At 39.9% G+C, this 17,879-nt stretch overlaps 1 protein-coding gene across 5 annotated transcripts in view; it reads right to left on the bottom strand.

Annotated features, from left to right (window-relative positions):
- The window catches only part of MBNL2 (muscleblind like splicing regulator 2), a 94,424-nt gene that overhangs the window by 20,757 nt on the left and 55,788 nt on the right, over nt 1-17,879 (bottom strand). For 2 of the 5 annotated variants that reach the window (XM_031059538.1, XM_031059537.1), the window contains exons 3-7: nt 13,500-13,664; nt 10,318-10,518; nt 8,889-9,152; nt 3,229-3,282; nt 2,386-2,539 (exon numbers count right to left, since the gene is read on the bottom strand). In XM_031059538.1, coding sequence (XP_030915398.1) covers nt 2,386-2,539; nt 3,229-3,282; nt 8,889-9,152; nt 10,318-10,518; nt 13,500-13,664 — 838 coding nt within the window. The remainder of the gene's footprint in view (nt 1-2,385; nt 2,540-3,228; nt 3,283-8,888; nt 9,153-10,317; nt 10,519-13,499; nt 13,665-17,879) is intronic. The other 3 variants (XM_031059540.1, XM_031059541.1, XM_031059539.1) reach the window with 3 other exon arrangements.

Genomic DNA, 17,879 nt, shown 5'->3' with positions numbered 1-17,879 from the left:
CCCGTATGGACTTGTGTGACTATGAATGACCTTACCCAAGAACAGTCCCCAGAGAATACACAAAGTTCCTCCTCTGGAGGCTATAGAAACACTAACAAACAGCAATGGGAAGAGAGAAAAGATCTGCTGTTTTTAAGATTGTTCACTGAACAATAAGGAGAAGGTGACAAAGCAATCAAACTGATGTAAAACAAACAAAGTGCAGAACTTCGGAGGTAAGCCATGCTAAGTCAAGCCCCACAATTTTTATTAGGGGAGCCAGTGGTTAATAAAGCGGAGAAGTCATATAAAACAATTAAGTTTTATATATATTCCAGCAGTAAAACTTGTCTTAAAACTTAACACACACGCACACACACACACACAAGGAACACATTTGAAAATTATACCAGTTTAGAAAATATCACATAATCATTTAAAATCCAACAGATAATGTCATGCATTGCTCCTCAGACGTGGGTTGCATGACAGTCCTTACACCCACCAAATCCAACCTTCCCAGGAAATGTGGGAATATCAGATGATCATCTTTAACGGAAAGCTCATGACACCCATTCTTGCAGAGGGTGTTCCCTTTCCTGAACTCCTCTCATACCCCACTCCTCTCTTTAATATCCTTCCTTGGAACTGGCGGTGTTTGAGAAGAGTAGGAGGGTCACCACTTTAAGAAAAGTTTTCTACTCTGGGGCTTGGGCTCCATCTGGTATTTTATACCTCTGTTTCTTCATTCTTTTCATGCACTTTGCTGAGACTTGACAACCACCTGGACCTTAAGGTTTGATTCCAAGATCTACCCTTCCTACCACCAGAAATTGGTCAGCTAAAACTAGAATTACAACAATTAGCTGGAAAGAGGGATGGACAATAAAAAAGTACAAAAAATGAGCTACTTAAGGAAGCATGAACATTCCAAAAGTCTGGAAAATATCCAAATGCTTTCTCACTGAAAAAGGTTTAAACTACTGTATTTTCCATAGTTAATTTGAAGTCCTTGTCAATTGCAAATAAGAGCAATAAGCCCTGAAGGGGAGTGCTTAGGAAGGAAAAATACCTATCATGCTACAAATTCTCATAGTTTCAACGTAAAAGAAATTTGTGGACATTTCTGTATGTTCTTCAAGCACAGGGCAGTCTTCCATTCATGTCCAAATAGGCGGTCTCACCATTTATTTATTTTTTTTCAAACACTCCCATAAATGTCAGTGTGTTTTCTGCCACACATATTCTGGTGCACCAATGTGCTAAAAATAAGGCTATGCTTTTACTTACTATTACAAATACGGGGGCAGGCTCCCAGGTTGTTACTGAGGCCTTATAGAAAAATTCCATGAAGTCAAAGCCATCTGTGTTTGTTTTTTATCTTTAAAAACATATGGGAATGCTGATAGATTGGGAAATCATCATGTGTTGCCTTTCATTCCTTGTTTAACCGACATTATTTCTATAAACTAAAATAACATTGCTGAAATGTCAAGCACATTTGCAAACACATAGTTTTAAACTATTCTGAAGTTCACACTCAAGAACACCCTGACACTAAAATATGTAATTTGTTAATTATGAATGAAATCACAGAATTCCTTAGGAGGGAAACTCTATTTTGGGAAGTTGGAGTGGGGGTGACTGACACAATTTAGAGGGCTGTGCTGTAACTGCTTACATGAGCAGCCAGCACATCCCTTCTCTTGCCCTGCTACCAGCCAGGATGCGGTCAAGCCATCTCTGAATGCTCTGATTTTCACAGAGCTCCGAGCACTGAAATGTAAATTACATTCACTCATCTTCAGATCATCTCCATCAAGAATTATAACCCCAGCTATGAGCCACAAATGCTAGGAAAAGTTCTGGTGGTGCTCCAAAACCACGAAAATGCATCTGATGCCTGAAAACCCTTAAGTGCAGCTGTGGGGAGTGATGTTTTTTGCCAGTGCTTCCACACAGGTATTGACTGGAAGTTTATGGCTGGTGTTCCCCTTCTCAGGGTGCTCGTGTGGGGCTGGGGAAATCCCCACAGCTGCAAGACAGCAGCTGAGGGCGTAGGAGGATGCTGTGGCATCTCTGAAGCACGATGCTTTTCCCAGCATTTTTGTTAGTGGAAGCAGATACGAGTCAAAATCCAGCCAATTTACAGTAGGCAAAAAGGGGCAAACTCTGGAGAATGATGAGCAAGGCTATGAATGAGCAAAAAAGCAGCTTAACGGCATGTTGAAATTTCTGCTTGAATTCTTGTCCTTTGCAAGAGGAATTAAAATAATGTGCAATCATCTGTGCAGGCGTCACCTCAAGTGGGGAAGGGAGCATAACAAAACCTTCTGTTAAGTGCAACTGCCTGACACAGAGGCTACCTCAGGGACACTAAACTGGTTCAATGTGGATACAACATACCTGTCGGGATAAACGCTGCATGTTGCTGCAACTGAGCATTGGCAAGAGCCTGTTGATAGTGCAAGACACTGGGATTGAAAACGGCACTGGCACCATTGCTTTTTTCAAGTGCTTGTCTCTTTGGTAAAGGGTGAAGAACACCAGGAGGAAAGGCCTGTAAATAAGAAAGTTAGTTAAAATGGCTCCATTTTTAAGACCTTGTCCGTAACATATACATAAATACAAAAACTTAGTATTTTTTAAAGCGGCTAAGGATGCCTCGCCATGCATATTAACTCAAAGCACAGCAATGTAAAATGAGTGAAATTTTGTTATTGGTAGCAAAAGCATGGTACTATTCACCTAGAACTGCAGCAGCACAACTACTGAAAAGAAACGTTTGCTTTAAAGCAACGAAAATGGCATTGCCTTTAAGTAGGTTTTCAAATATTACAGGGAGAAAAAACCACTTGTGTTTCATTGCCAAGTATTTTCTTTTATTTTTAAATTTAAACATCGTTTCCTATTATTATACAGATTAATGGATTACGTTACGCATTTTCAATTACAAAAGCAGTTTTATCTCAATTCGACTTTTCATGAGAGATTTAAAAAAGATGAAACTGTGTTAGGAACCAAACTAAATCGTCTGCGGTCTATTACATATGAGAATGAGATGGATAAATAGAGCTTCCGGTAAATTAATGAGTATGTGAAATCATTTCCGGTTGATGTTTGAAAAGTAAAGCGATACAAATTTCATTAGTTGCTTCTCTGAAGGAAAAAAACCAAATAAAATTATAATAAACCAAAATAAAATTTAAAAAAGCTACATGCAAAGCAAAAGGTGAAAGGTCAAAGTACCAGGTCTACAGTTGCTTCGAGAGGTCGCTTCATTGCTTTGGCAGTCGACTGAGTCTTTTAATAACAGGCAGCGAGCACATGATGGCAGTGGGCCAATGGGAGTCAAGCGAATTAACATACAGGTAAACAGCAAGCAGAGGTGCGTCATGGGAACGGCATTGCATTTGTGGATAGGTGAGAAGGAAAAAAATATTCTGAATGCAATATACAACATACAAAACACTAGGCATGCACAACAACAAAAATGTCTTCTAAAGAAATGAATATTACATTTTGAATTAGTACCGAAGCAAAAATGCATCTACTATACCTTAGTTAAAAGCATATAAGAGAGTAAAATATAGATGTTTGAAATTCAGGAAAGTTGAGTAAAACAGCAGCTTGCAGACACTATTAAGCATCATATAAACACTTCACAGAGATGCAGAAAGTTTTAAGGATACACCTATTGGAATTCCTGATAAGTCAGTTTGGTCACATTTGGAAGTGGAAAAATTGATTTTGGAGGTTACATTTTCAAATACAAAATACTAGTGAAAGTTGCAATGCATTACAAATGCTATTAATATCAGTGCTTACAAGGTGTTTATCTTTTAATTTAGAGAAGCGAACCATTCAATGGTCAAAATAAGAGAGGTTCTCATTCACCAATACAAAACACAGTAGAGAAGACATCCTGTTACACTAACTTATCATTAATTCCTTTTCTTTTCTCCTACAGCTGGGTCATTTTTGTAGATTTTTTTATCTTGTAACTTACCACATTACACTGAGAGGGAAAAATGTCTTTCAGAATTGAAAACATACTTTCTAAATTTTGCTATAACCTTCAGTACTAGCTTCAGGAGCAGGGATTAAAATTGGGCTCCCAGTTCATAAGCTAACATTAACATACGAGTTATGATACTAGTCCAGCATCATTAATTTTTCAAAAGAAAGTATTTAGGCATAGTACATAGGCATACACATTTATGTATTCTTTCATAGTAAATTCAAAATTATGGCTGGTATGACAGCATTCTGTAAAAAAATTTCTCATATAAAATACTACTTTCAAGTTTTATAGGGTAAATAATTCTTACAAACCTTTAGAAAGGAAAGAGAAATTTCCTTAGAAATTGAATTTTTTTAAAATTTTTTTTTCTTAAGCACAGGCTGATATTTAGCTCTTTTTAGAATATGCAGATTACATCTACCTTGAAATCAGTATGTGGAAATAGGGAACAAAAACTAAGGTGCAGGAAGAGGACAAGGCACAAAATGCCTGAGAACACCTTGTGGTCATAAATTTATCAGGTGCCAACAGGGTATTCTGCAGGACAGTCCTCAAAATTTTACTCATTCCTTGTACCTCTCTCTAGCATGAGTCTTGTCAATGCCCTCCACATCTATTCTTTAGCACTTTTCTGGATTACATACCCTGATCTACAGGATCTGCTCATCTCTCTGGGCCCAACACCCAGGCAAAACAAGAAACACCTAGTCTGAAGTGGGGATCTGGACAGACTTCTGTGTCAGCAGGACACTGAGCAGGTACCACTGCAGAGGACATCACTGCACAGCCTCAGAGCTACTCTGTCTCCACCACAGAGGGAAACCCACACAGAGGTGATGCAATACAACTGAATTCAGCACTATGCGATGATGAAGTGCACAAGTTCAAATCAACAACACCAAGAGTAAAGTGTTTCGGTTAATTACCGTTCTTACTCAAATACAGATCTTATCTAATCTCACTTGTTAACTTATTATCTCTGTTTATTATTGCCTTTCTCCAATTTTTCTCCACGCTCTTCTTAATATCACCTCCCTACTTTGAAGCTTTCTTCTGGCTTTCCCCTCATATTCCCCAGCAAGTTCATTCCTAGTCTTCCCAACCCAAAGGCTTGATCTGTTCTGAACATACTCATCAACCTTGCTTCCATGTAGTCTCCCATTCTTTTCAAGCTTTCAAACTGCTCATTTTGCTCTCCTACATTAATATTTTCTTTTATTTCATCCTGATAGTAACACCTCCTTTGCCTCTTTTTGTTCCATCAGATTATCTCCTTCTCAACATTTGATCTACATAACTAACAACCAATAAACAGCTACAGGATAGAGAGGAAGAAGATACAAAAAGGAAATAAAGATAATATTAAAAATGATCAAACATCCAAGGCATAGTATTTGCCTGCCATACAGCACATTGGTATGCTATAATGTCTCCTGGAATACCAACAAGATCCACACAGCAGTGGCCTCCATGAATGTGCAAGGAGCTCCTGACTAAACTCAAATGAAAGAAGGAAAGCCCACAAGAGGTGGGAGCAGGGACAGATGGCTCAGGAGGAACAGGGACACAGCCTGAACATGCAGGGATATGTTAGGAGAGTCAAAGATCACCTGGAGTTGAATCTGGCAAGAGATGTGAAAGACAACCAGAAGGGCTTCTGAGCAACAAAAGGAAGACTAGAGAAAATGTGTTTCCACTACTCAGTGAGGCAGGCAACCTGGTGACAGGACATGGAGAAGGCTGAGGTCTGGAAAATCCTTTCCATCTCAGTCTTTATTGGCATGACTGGTTTTCAGGCCAGTGGGAGACCAGTGAGAAAGTCTGATGTGAAAAAGATTTTCCCTTGCGGGAGGATGATCACGTTAGGGAACATTTAAACAAGCTGTATATACACAAAGCCATAGGAACTAACAGACTGCACCCTGGGTGCTGAGGGAGGTGGCCAATGCCACTGCAAGGTTACTCTTACTTATCTTTGAAAGGTCCCTGTGACTGAGGGAAATTCCCAAAGACTGCAAGAAAGTAAATGACACTCTTATCTTCAAAAAGGGCAGGAAGGGAGGTCTGAGGACTGGCAGATTGGTCAGCCTCACCTCAGTCCCCAGGAAAGCAATTGAGCAAATCCTCCTGAAAACCATCTGCAAGCACATGAAAGCCAAGACAATGATGGGAAGTAGTCACCACAGATTTATGACAGGGAAATTGTGCTTAACCAGCCTGACATCCTTCTATGATGAGACTGGCAGGGTGGTGAAGGGAGAGCAAAGGATGTAGTTTCTCTTGATTGCAGAAAGGATTTCGACACCATTTCATCCTCACAGACAGATTTATTTATCATGGGCTAAATGGGAAACAGGGAGGTGGACTGACAATTGTCTCACATGCCAGGCTCAAAGGGATGTGACCAGCAACACAGTGCCCAGCTGGAGGCCAGTCACCAGTGGTGTGAAACGTGGAGAAGTGCTTGATACACAAGATAGACTTGCTGCTGCTCAGAGGGCCTAGGAAGTCTGGAGAAATGGGCATGGAGGAACTTCACAAAGTCCAACAAAGACAAATATCAAGACCTGTACGTGGGGAGGAACATCACAAGGCACCAGTACATGCTGAGGGCCACACAGGCTTGGCAGAAAAGACCCTTAAAATCCTGGTGGACACCAAGCCAGCAATGTGTCCTCAAAAGCAAAGGCAGCTAATGGAATGCTGGGCTACATTGGGAAGAGTATCACCAATAGGCAGAGGGAGGTGATTCTTCCCCTCTACTCAGCCCTGGTGAGGCCACATATGGAGCCCTCTGCCCAGGTTTGGGCATCCCAGTACAAGAAAGATACAGGTGTACTAGGAAACATTACCATAAAGGACCACAAAGATGATCAAGGGACTGGATACAGCCTGGAGAAGATACAGGGGAATCTCATCAGTGTATACAAATACCTGATTTCAGGGTAAAGATGGAGCCAGTGGTGCTCAGGGACAGGAGAAGAGGCAACAGAAACAAATTTAAATAAAAGAAATTCCATTTAAATGTAAGATTAAAAAAAACCCAAACATTTCTTTTTACTGGAAGCATGAAACAGGCTTTCAAGTTATGGAGTTTCCATCCTTAGAGACATCAATAAACCAAACAGGCACATCCTGGGCAATCTCCTCTAGCTCCTCTGCTTAAGCAGGGGAAACAGGCTACAATATTTTGTACGTATTTCTCTGCAAAATGTTACCCTGAATTACAGGTCCCTGTTGCCTTCTCCTGTGATATTAGACTGATAACATTTCAATTCTGTGTTTCCAAAGATGCTTCATCTTGCTTTGAGGCTAATGCAACTCTAATTAAGCCTTATTTAAAACCCCAGGATATATATCTGCAACCATTACTGAAGCACAAAAAAAATTAATCCCCTCATCTCTCTCCTTTCTTATTTAGTATAGTGCCTAGAAATATTACATTCTCTAAATGAACAATAAATATTGCACAACAGAAGCTAATCAGAATAAAAACCCAATCTTCTCTGCTTTAATTTCCAGATGGTATTCAATTTCTGCAAGCACAGGAAACTTTAACTAAAAATCATCCAATTTGAAACAAAGGCTGTGATGCTATTAGAGAAAGAATATTGAAACTTAAGAAATATTCTTCTGCATGATGGTTTACTTTCTTGCATAACTTACCCTTTGTCCCTCAAAAAAGTCTGGTCTTTTCTAATTTGTTAAATACAAGAGCCTGGGGTAGTTATGTACTGTACTGTATTGTGTTTCTTGTAGGCCTTTAAACCAGAAAAAAACTGTATTGTCTATAACTATTGTATGCACTGCCCACAAGTCCACAAACCACATCTGCTTAATTATTCGTCCACTGCCAGCAATGAGGACAATGATTCTTTGATTTGCTGCCAGCAGTTTTGTCTCTCAAGTCAGATCCTGGATGTTCAATTTATTTAACTTTATTAATACCACTGCAAATTCATCAACTTTACTGGTAGCAACTGTAAGAGGAATCCATCCTGGTGAAGGGGTGGGCTGTCTTGTCTGAAGAGTTTTAAGTAAGAGGTTAAAATATCTGAAAATAAATCAGATTTATGATCACTCACTCTCTTTTCTTCTGACTGTAGCCACACTGTTTCTTTCCTAATGATTCCCATTACAGTTTACTACTTTAAAACTTCATGATTCAAGTAACTGGCCCATAACAGCAGGAGAGGCAAGAAGTCTCTAGGCATGAAATGTGTCTAACCAAAGTTCAAAAATATAAGGGCAACACTTTATAGTCATTGGGGATAGCTGTAGATCTATATAGGGCAGTTCTTTCTCATCCTCAGGCAGGCACTAATGGTACATCAGATGAGTGTCCTGGTTTTTCTACACTGGCAGTACAGTGAGACCAAGGTGGCTGGCTGGTTATCTTGTTTCTAAGGCAGACTGTGCTGATCTCAATACAAGTTTCTGTTCTACTACTGATCTCTGAAAGCAAACACTCCCTCCTTGCTTTTCTTCCAAATTTCCACATGTATATCTGCCATCAAAGAGCTAAAACAGCATATGTGTCCCTGTTTTCCTGGGAACACTGAAGCTTATCAGTTTTGTTTCTGTTTGGAAATATGAGGGGCAAATTTACATATAATTAAGGCAGAGAACAGAAGTGGTATAGAGCGTCATTTGCTTCACTGTCTTGAATAGAAATACAGCATTAAAACAAGGGCATAAAGAAAAGAAAGTGCTTCCTCCCATCAAGCAATAGTAATAATTTTATAAATTCTTATCTTTCACCAAAATAAAAAAAAAGAAAAATTAAAAAAAAGGGGGCAAAAGAAAAAGAAAGTATAAGCAAACAGCATTAAATTGCAGCAAAATAGGCATCAAAAAAAGGGCAGCCATACATGCCAGCACTTACCATCACAGTCGCAGCTGCCGCAGCTGCCTGGGCTGCCACTGCAGCCTGGTTGGCTTGGTGTTGCGCCGCTTTGATTTTGGCCTGCAAATGTGCAGGAGGGTGAAAATACTTGCATTTCTCCCTCATGCAACGACCTTTTATGTAATCCATACACACGGTTACGGTGTTGTCATTTGTGTCAATCATTGTGCTGTCTGCCGGATGCGCAAAGCGGCAATCAGTCTCTCCACGCGCACAGTTCCCCCGCTGGAACTCCCTGCACACCTACGCGCAAAACAACACACGTTGCAGGGCACAGCTCGCTGCAGCCTGGAAGGGCAGGGAGGCTCCCATGCCCCCAAAAAACAGGCCTGCCCCCTCCCTCTGCTAGTTCAAGTTTTACAGCAACTTCAGTTTAATTAACCCTGCATCTTTTGGTGGGTGAGGGGAGTGCACCTATTTTATCTTTATGTTGTTGGCTCCTTAGGTAGCTCTCTGGTACTGTGGTTAAATAACAGAAGCATTCCCAAATGCCTTTCCATTTTCCTGTTTAAAAAGCAGCTGGGAAGGAGACTTACTTACGTAACTGCTCCTGCAAAACTAGCTGGGAATCACAAAATATTTTGTCTCTTTCTGACTACACTTTGTATTCTTGCAGGTGGGCTGGTAGGGAAGGAGTTCCTCTTGCTGAAACCCAGGGAAAATACACATCAGATGCACTGCATTTTTTATGGAGTCTACAAACAAAATTCAGAGCCTACTTAAAAATAATTTTCAAAAATGGGCAGAATGAACACATTGATTTTCCTAAGAAGAAATGTACTCAAGACACTGGTGCTTAGGCTTTTGGGAAAGGACATTCATTTCTGCAAGAGCCATTTGGCCTCCTTGTGTACTCGGATCACAGATTCCACTGAGCCCAGCTACACAGTGATCCAGCAACTGCTGGGAGGCTCTGCACATAGCTGGGGGATTGTCCCTTCAGACTGCTGCAGGGTTGGTAATATTCCACATCTCCATTGACAGCTCCAGGCTGAAGGGCTACACCATTCCCCTAATACCAATCCATAAAGCTACAAAATTCCCTTATTATCAGTGCAGAAAAACCAAGAAAATTATTACTGAAATAAAAAATGCGCTTGTTAGATATTTCATCAAGGGATGCCTTTACAGGCATGTATACCTGAGGTTTTTTGAGATGATGAACTTTACAAAAAAAGGAAAACTCATGTTGATGTCTGTGTATGACATATAAGCAAAAACACTACCTTAAAAATAACAGTGTTTAATTACCACTGGCAGCAAGCGCAGAAATCCTGCCTGGTTACAAGTTTTTTATCTGTAGCAACTAAATTTAAGCTTCTCTTCTAAAACAACAGCAATACCCTCTAAGATCTCTCACACAGCCTAACAGAGAATGTGCCTCTAGTCACAATGGTGTCTACAGTACCTCCAGTTTATCAGTCCTGAGGAGTTTCTGGGTAGCAGTTGAACTGGGGACTGAAACCGGTGGACTTCCAGGAACAATGACAGGTGGCGTGGGTAGGATCTCAGTCGGGACTAAGCCAACTCCTGGTGTTACTGGCGTTAGGTAAGGAGCAAAGCTAATAGCCGTGTTCGTTCCTATTGTGGGACCCACTGGAAATGTGGGCTGGAAAAGGAAAACATACACCAAGGTGAAATAAAAACTCCTTAATCAATAGCTTACTAGTTGTTCTTTGCTTGCTGTTCTTTCTGGCACTGATTCATTTTCTTGCTGAAAAAACTTTAAACAGCTGGCAAAATACACAGCATCCTCTCTTCTTTTAATCACGTAACACATTCCAGCAGTACATGAAGAACCACCTTTGTAACTCTATTATTGGAAAAGAGTCTGCAGATGCAAAGGAAGTCCTACATTGAACCTGAATCTGTGTGGAGGTCCAGCTTACATTGCAGGCTTATTTACACACCTAAATGTAGAAATAACATAGACTTTATTGCTTTTTCTCAATACCTGTTTTCCTTGGAAAAACAGGCTGTTTTTCAAAGTATTTAGATTTCATAGCTGAAGCGTTAATACTATATTAAAGCCATATTTCTAGTAAGAGTACATATAATGAGCTCTTTGGCATGTAACTTCCAGTATGTTTGCATACTGTATTTTGCCACCTCCTGCAATTATATGTTACTGTGCCTCATACACTAAAAAAACTCAACTTCACAAACGTTTGTGTGCTCAGCTGTCACCAGTGGCAAGCAGAATAAATATTATAATCTCAGCTGGACACAATATTTAGAAAGGGATTATTCAAGCTTATATTAGTTCATCATATGAAAAACTTTGATTGGAGGGAATGATACGGGTCTAAAAATCTTGTTTTGTTTCTTCCTACAGTAAGCCAGTGAAGTCATGACCAGAAGAAAGAGCATTTGTGTGATGCTACAACAGCCGTGATGAGGCAGAATAGTGGGTCTGTTACCACCAGCTCCCCGGGGGTGAAGGCAGGACATCACCACGGTCACCTTATGCTCAGACCTGCAGAGTGCTTTAGTTCTGCAGAGCTGAGTACCCCGGAGAGTGAAGCTATAATGAGGAAAAACTATGTGGAAAAACAGGACACTGATCTCTGATCAGCTTTGTCAAAAATTAGGTTCCCAAATAAGCCAGCAGCTGGAAACACAATAGCACAACACTAAGACTTCAAAACACTTTAACAAAGGAGAAGTGTCTTTCTCGCTAAAGTGGCCTGCATGACATAAAGTATGTAGAAAATACACAAGAGAAAATACAGCAGCTAGAGGGCAGTTTTTTTCTTTTTTGTTTGTATTTAGTTTTCTTGGGATTTTTTTTGTCTTTGGAACCAATTACTAAATTATAAATGGATGTGACTTAGCAGCAATAAGATGCTCTGAGTATACAGATTAACCAGTATAACCAACTATACAGAAACAGCATCTAACTGCCCTTAAGAGTTAAAAATATATTATGCTGTGTTCTAATCAGTGATCAAATCTGCTTGATATCAAGCAACCCAGTTTATATGTCAAACATGAGCTAAACTCTGAAGAGCATAATAATGAACATTTATATGAAACAATGGTTTGACTATGTTGAAAACAGTATGTGTTATGTGAAATACAAATAACAGCTTTGTGTCAGATAAAATTTTATGAAAAAATCCACTTGTCAAATGACTTCTATGAAATTTTCTTTCACTTTTTATCCATTTGGTCAAGGCTGAGTCATCTTAATCTGGCAATTTGTGTGAGACAGACCGGGCATTTTTATCACAGCAATCAGTACAGAAGACATTATCTCAATGAAATTGTAAAGTTCAAATGATGAAATGGATGAGAAGAAAAAAGTATAATTTTGCCACTTCAATTTTTCACATAATATTAAGTGGTGGAATCTATTACTTCAGCAAAACTTTTTCTGGTGAAAACTCAAGCAGTAAATGCCTAGAAAATACCAAGACACATTAGGAGGCCAAGATCACCAGATACAATTTGATGAACATGTACCAGAAATTCAGGGAGTCCTGACACTCAATGACCAATCCCACCTGACAGTAGATGTTTTGAATATAAAAAGGCATTACTGAAAAAGTCATCTGGGGTGAGCTTCCTGTGACCAAATGCAGATGTCTTCTTCTGAGATACCTACACTTGACTTCTGTGGTAGCCCATGGAAAGACAAAGGCACTTTGAAAACTAAATCATCTAATCCAAATGCTGATGTCTGGAACAAGCCAAGCAAATAGTAATTAGGAGTGCCTATGTCTTTTGATAAACTAAAAATGGACCTTGGAAACTCACTGCAGAAGTTGATGCCAACACTCCAGATGCCTCAAGTTAGAGAAAAAAATCCCACTCTAGCGGGATGCCTTACACTAGGAATTTAGATTGAAAGAACATCATTAGCAGCCACATGTGAGAAGTTTAATTCAGATTACTTGCCAAACCATAGTTTAGAAGTCTGCTACACTGAGAAGCCCAACTGCAAGGACTGCCCAGAGCAACTGATCACTTCAGTGCATATCCAAAGATGCTGCTCATGCATGCCAGACTCTAGTTCTATATCACCTCCTGGGTATGAAGCGTCTCAGGCACCATATGAATCACCTTGAGACAAAACACTGAGTTTGTGAGCATGCACCACCAATTCTCTGTCTTATCCTCAGACACTTCAGACTTCAACAGAGTAAGAAAATGCTAATCATTAACCTTTGTTCCTGGTACTGGGATTAAATAATATTTAAAGCCATTCAGACTCATAGACTCCTGAGAAACTTTGTGTTCCTACTCAAATTACTTACTAGCAAATTATTGTTATTACACAAATTTTCACCTCCAGAAGGATTAATAGGTAAAAATCTTGCAAACATGACATGAAATGAATTAAGGGGGCAAAAAAAGAGGAAAAAAAATGCAAATTATTATGGAATTAAAGAAAAATAAAACAAGTCTACAGCAACACTCCATTGCATCTTGAAATGCAAATATAAATGAGCATACCTCCAGCATCTTGACCATTCCTTAAATAACCAGACAGGGACTATTTTTATTTTTACTATTTAGAGAATTTTTGCAGGTCAATAGAATCTTCAACTTTACTTACCATTAAGACCACCAGAGAAATATACTTACCACTGGCTGTAGTGGTGTCCCTGGAAACATGAACTGCATTTGCTGGGCGAGCATTGCTGCTGCAGTTTTTTGCTGGATTAAGTTGTTCCTGCCATTGATTTCCAGTTGAGTTTTTAAATGTGTTGGTGGATGAAGGTACTTGCAGTTCTCCCTTGTACAACGACCCTGGAAAAAGAAGTCACAGTAATCAGTCGGCCGCTTTTGATGATAGTTCAATGCCTTTGGGCAAAATATTACATCATAAACTAAGCAAGAACTAATGAAACACAGGGTGCTTCCTGGGAACTATGCAGAGGGCTGAAAGGAGCTGATGGCCTTGAGCTCTGCCTCAGCCCACCATCTCTGATTGATCATTAAGGCTATTAGCCACAGGAAAAAAAAAAAGGAGAAAGGCTGTGAATCAGCATTTTCATTGTTAAGTACAGATCACTGCCATACAATTAATAATCTCAGAACTTTCCAGACTGCCTGAACTGCCTCTCATGACATCCTGGCTGAAGTATCTCGTGTTACCATAACATAAAAGTTTTTTATTAAATGACATCACATGATGAATAACAAATTGAAACCTTTAAGAGAAATGCAGCCTTATTAAAAATAATTGTGTGATCATGGCAGGGAGGATCTAAAACTGCCACTCACTGCTTGTGTTCTCTCATACATTCACCCTTATTCCAGTTCACTGCCTTCCAGCCTCCTGTTTTTATTACATCAGCACAACTTTGAACTATTTCCATTCAAGTATAAAAGAAGTAAAGGTGGTACTTTTACAGCCTAAATTTAGAAGCAGTGCATGGTCCTAAATCTGAAGGTACACAGCAAAAGGACAGCTCCAATCAACATGAAAGGAGGAGTTTTTAGACAGTTACAAGAAAATAAGAGACTAAAAATATAGGCGGGCTGTCCTCTTGAGGTGGCTTGGGTTAGAGGAGATGGATGTACAAGCTGACCACAAACACAGGTAGAGCGGTGTAGGATGCACTGATATATTTTCCCCCAGAAAGGGAAATTGTAGGGTGCACCAGGAGGTTGTGCAGCTGCAGGGCAGGACCTGCTGAGATCAGAGGCTCCTTGATGACATGGCTCACAAACAATCACAGAGTTTTAAGAGCTGTGACTAGAGGGCCTAAAGCATTAGTCAAAGTGCATTGGATACACTCAACCTGTTTAAGTTGTTTCCAAATTGAGATGTTTTTCAGAAGTGTTTTTTAAACTTCCCATTCACTGCTATTAGGGCTTTACTATTTGTAGACAAGCAGGAATATCCTTCTATAGTCAAGAAAGCATCCAGATCCTTATGCAAGAATATCACACACTACAGACATACACTGACTCTGTGTATTCACACACACACACTGCTACAAAACTTTCAATGGGCTTCAAATGTCCCAAAATGAGTGTTACTGTTATACTTTCGACTTAGACACCAAAACAGTGTGGATTCTGCCTCTAATTTGCTACAAGGACAGGAAGCTTCTTCTGTGTCGAGGCTGATGGGAATGCAAACAGCTATATCCACACTATTAAACTATTGAGAACAGCCCTTTCCTGAGCTGCCCCTGGCTGCCGTTGGGAGTATGCTAAATAGCAGAAGCCAGAAAATGCAAGAAAGCTAAAAATTTAAGAACAAGCAATGGTCTCAACACTCAGGAACAATGGTCTCAGTGCTGTTTTAACCTCCTAGTACAGTTGCAACCACTTTCAGGACATTAGGCCTTCCTTCTGTTGAGAGAATCACTAATGCTGCCTGATTTAATGAATTACACAAAAGGAACATTACTTTGTCAGCTGGCATGAGCAGAACCAGAAATAGCTGTGATTTGATGGACAAGAAAGAAAGCTGGCTCCTTCATCTGGGGGGAATGCGGCCTTTACCATCATAATGCTAAACTGAAGCAGATCCAGCACAGACAATGAGCATATGCTTTTTCGTTGGCTGATGAGGCCAACTGATTTAGACATTTTTAACTGATATCTATTTTGCCTTAGCCTATTTTGTATATCAATGGCTCCTAGAACAATCTAAAAATTAAAAAAAACCAAAATCATATTAAACTACTGAGTCTGATGGAAATATCAACCTATGGAATAAGACCTTTTCCTTAAACAAGGACTAAGAGTGACTCTCAGGCACAGTGGCTTCTGAAGCACCTTAAACCTGAAGAGTGCCTTCAGCCAGACCTCCAGTCTTACCTCTGAAGGCACACAGCTACTATATACCATCACTTCAAGCTCCGCAAAGCAACCCACAGTGCACAAAAGATTGGTTATTTCTGAAAACTTTCAAAATAATCCAACCATACAGAAATGCACTGTCGTCTCTGAAGTTATTCATGTCTGTGCATCATTTACCAGTTCTTTGAGCTCCTGGTTAGCAATGAACGTACGTACTATAAAAGAGCTGTGTGGTCCCACCACGCTGCTATAGAAAGCCCTCTAAACAGATCAAGCCTTGTTGAAATTAAATGACCCAAAATAAACTGCAATGGAATGAGCACTGAAAATAGTGAGTAAATTAATCCGCCCTCACTACCAAAATTAAATAAATTCTGAGACTGGCTTTTTTGCTTTTTGAACCCTTAATGGTAGCAGGAAAACATCTAGAGGAATTTTTCATTCCTTTCTTCCCATATGCTCCATTTCCCAGCTACTAATCACTGCACAAACAAAAATTCAAACCTGTAATATCATTTCAGTCAAATGATCCTGAAATTTTTTGTTTATTAAAAAGTCAAATACGAAGTCCAACTCACATGACAGCACATATCAACCAAAAACCAGAACAGGCAACTGTATACAACATGCAGGGGTATTCAATATATTGGCTGAGTCACCACCAATGAGTCCACTTTGTAAAAAACTACTATGCTAGAAGGCCACATCATCACAAATGCCGAGCCAAAAAGAGCTACTTTAACTTTCAGGTGCATCAATATCAAGTTTCTGGAGCAAGGCTTGCTTCATCTTAAAACCACAGCAGTTTAGGAGCTGTTCCACAGACATTCAGTCCCTCTAGCACAGGAGGCACAAACTCAGCAGGATAAGGCAGGCAGCAGGGAAAAATAATTGCTTCTTACAACTTTTAATCTGCTCCCAGATATGAGTCAGAGTCCTGAAACCAAGGGCACAGACAGGTTGGTTCGAAACTGGGTCCCTAGAAACTCCTGTCACCCATGAAGTGAAGGTTATCAACAAGCGCATCATAAGCGGTTGTGCACTTCCCATGGGAGTTCATGCAAAAAAATCACTGTCAATGAGCTGTCTCCTTATCTGCAATGGATAGGAACAACGAACAGACATCAGATCACATTCCCAGCAGTCTGTTACACCCCTCATCCTGGAAGGATGGTAGCTATCTCTGACCTTTTATTTCTCTGCCTTTGTCCTCTACAGCTGTCCAGCCTACTGCCCAGCACCCCATTTCAGGTAGGTAATGGAAAGTTTGAACAGAAAAACCACTTTTCTACTGCTAGTTATCAGGACTAGAACATGCTGTGGTTTGCGTCAGGCTGTCTCACAGGTTTCCTTCTAGCAAAGCAGTGAGAGAGGCAAAGGGTGCATCGAGGAGCTGGGAACTCAAAGGATTTCGGTGCCCAACACCAGGGCACACTAAAGAGAGGCTCCACTTCTGCAGGGGCAATGGTCTGGGGAGCTGCTGCCCGACCAGCTTAATTTCAAAAACACATCCCTTAACAAGCCATGTCACACCACTACCAACCACTGGCTTTTTTATTTAAATCAATAGATTTTCCCATTAAGAACAATAGGTAGTTTGTCTAAGATCAATGCCACAAGACAGCCCACAGACTAGAGTATATTAAAAAGTTAGATATGTGCTTAGAATTTTACATTTCAAATAAGCAAAATGAGGCGAATGTAGAAGTAACACCCCATAACTTTGCATGTTAACACATGCGAAGGATCCACATAGGGATCCATTTCCTGTCTTTTAATATTTCATAAATTCACAACTTCTTTCAGTATTTTACTCTTGCTCTAATAGTAACAATAACAATAATTAATTCAAGCTTGGGAATTACTTATGTATGATAATGAATTACCTTTTACTTATTAAAATTATCTTTCATAAAAGTAATATGTTTGAACAGAAAAAAAAAGGCAAAACAATGTTTCTTCTATCTCTTAAGGCAAGAATCAACTGGAGCTTCCAGAATTATTTTGCTCAGGTACAGAATTTCAGACAATTTATTGATGCTATTAGTGGGAGATAACAGAGCATGACTCCCCCTACTCACAGCACACTGTTAAAAAACAGGTTACCCAATGAGAAGCAGAAAGTAGGAGGCCTGCTGCCTTGCAGGCATCTGTCCCTTGTTTCAAATCTCGCTCCTCAGGGTGCTTCCAGCTGCCCCTACTCAA

Source organism: Geospiza fortis, unplaced genomic scaffold (assembly GCF_000277835.1).
Source record: "Geospiza fortis unplaced genomic scaffold, GeoFor_1.0 scaffold84, whole genome shotgun sequence".
NCBI lineage: Eukaryota > Metazoa > Chordata > Aves > Passeriformes > Thraupidae > Geospiza > Geospiza fortis.
Note: the sequence above shows the minus strand (reverse complement) of the source record. Positions and strands in the feature narration are given on the sequence as shown.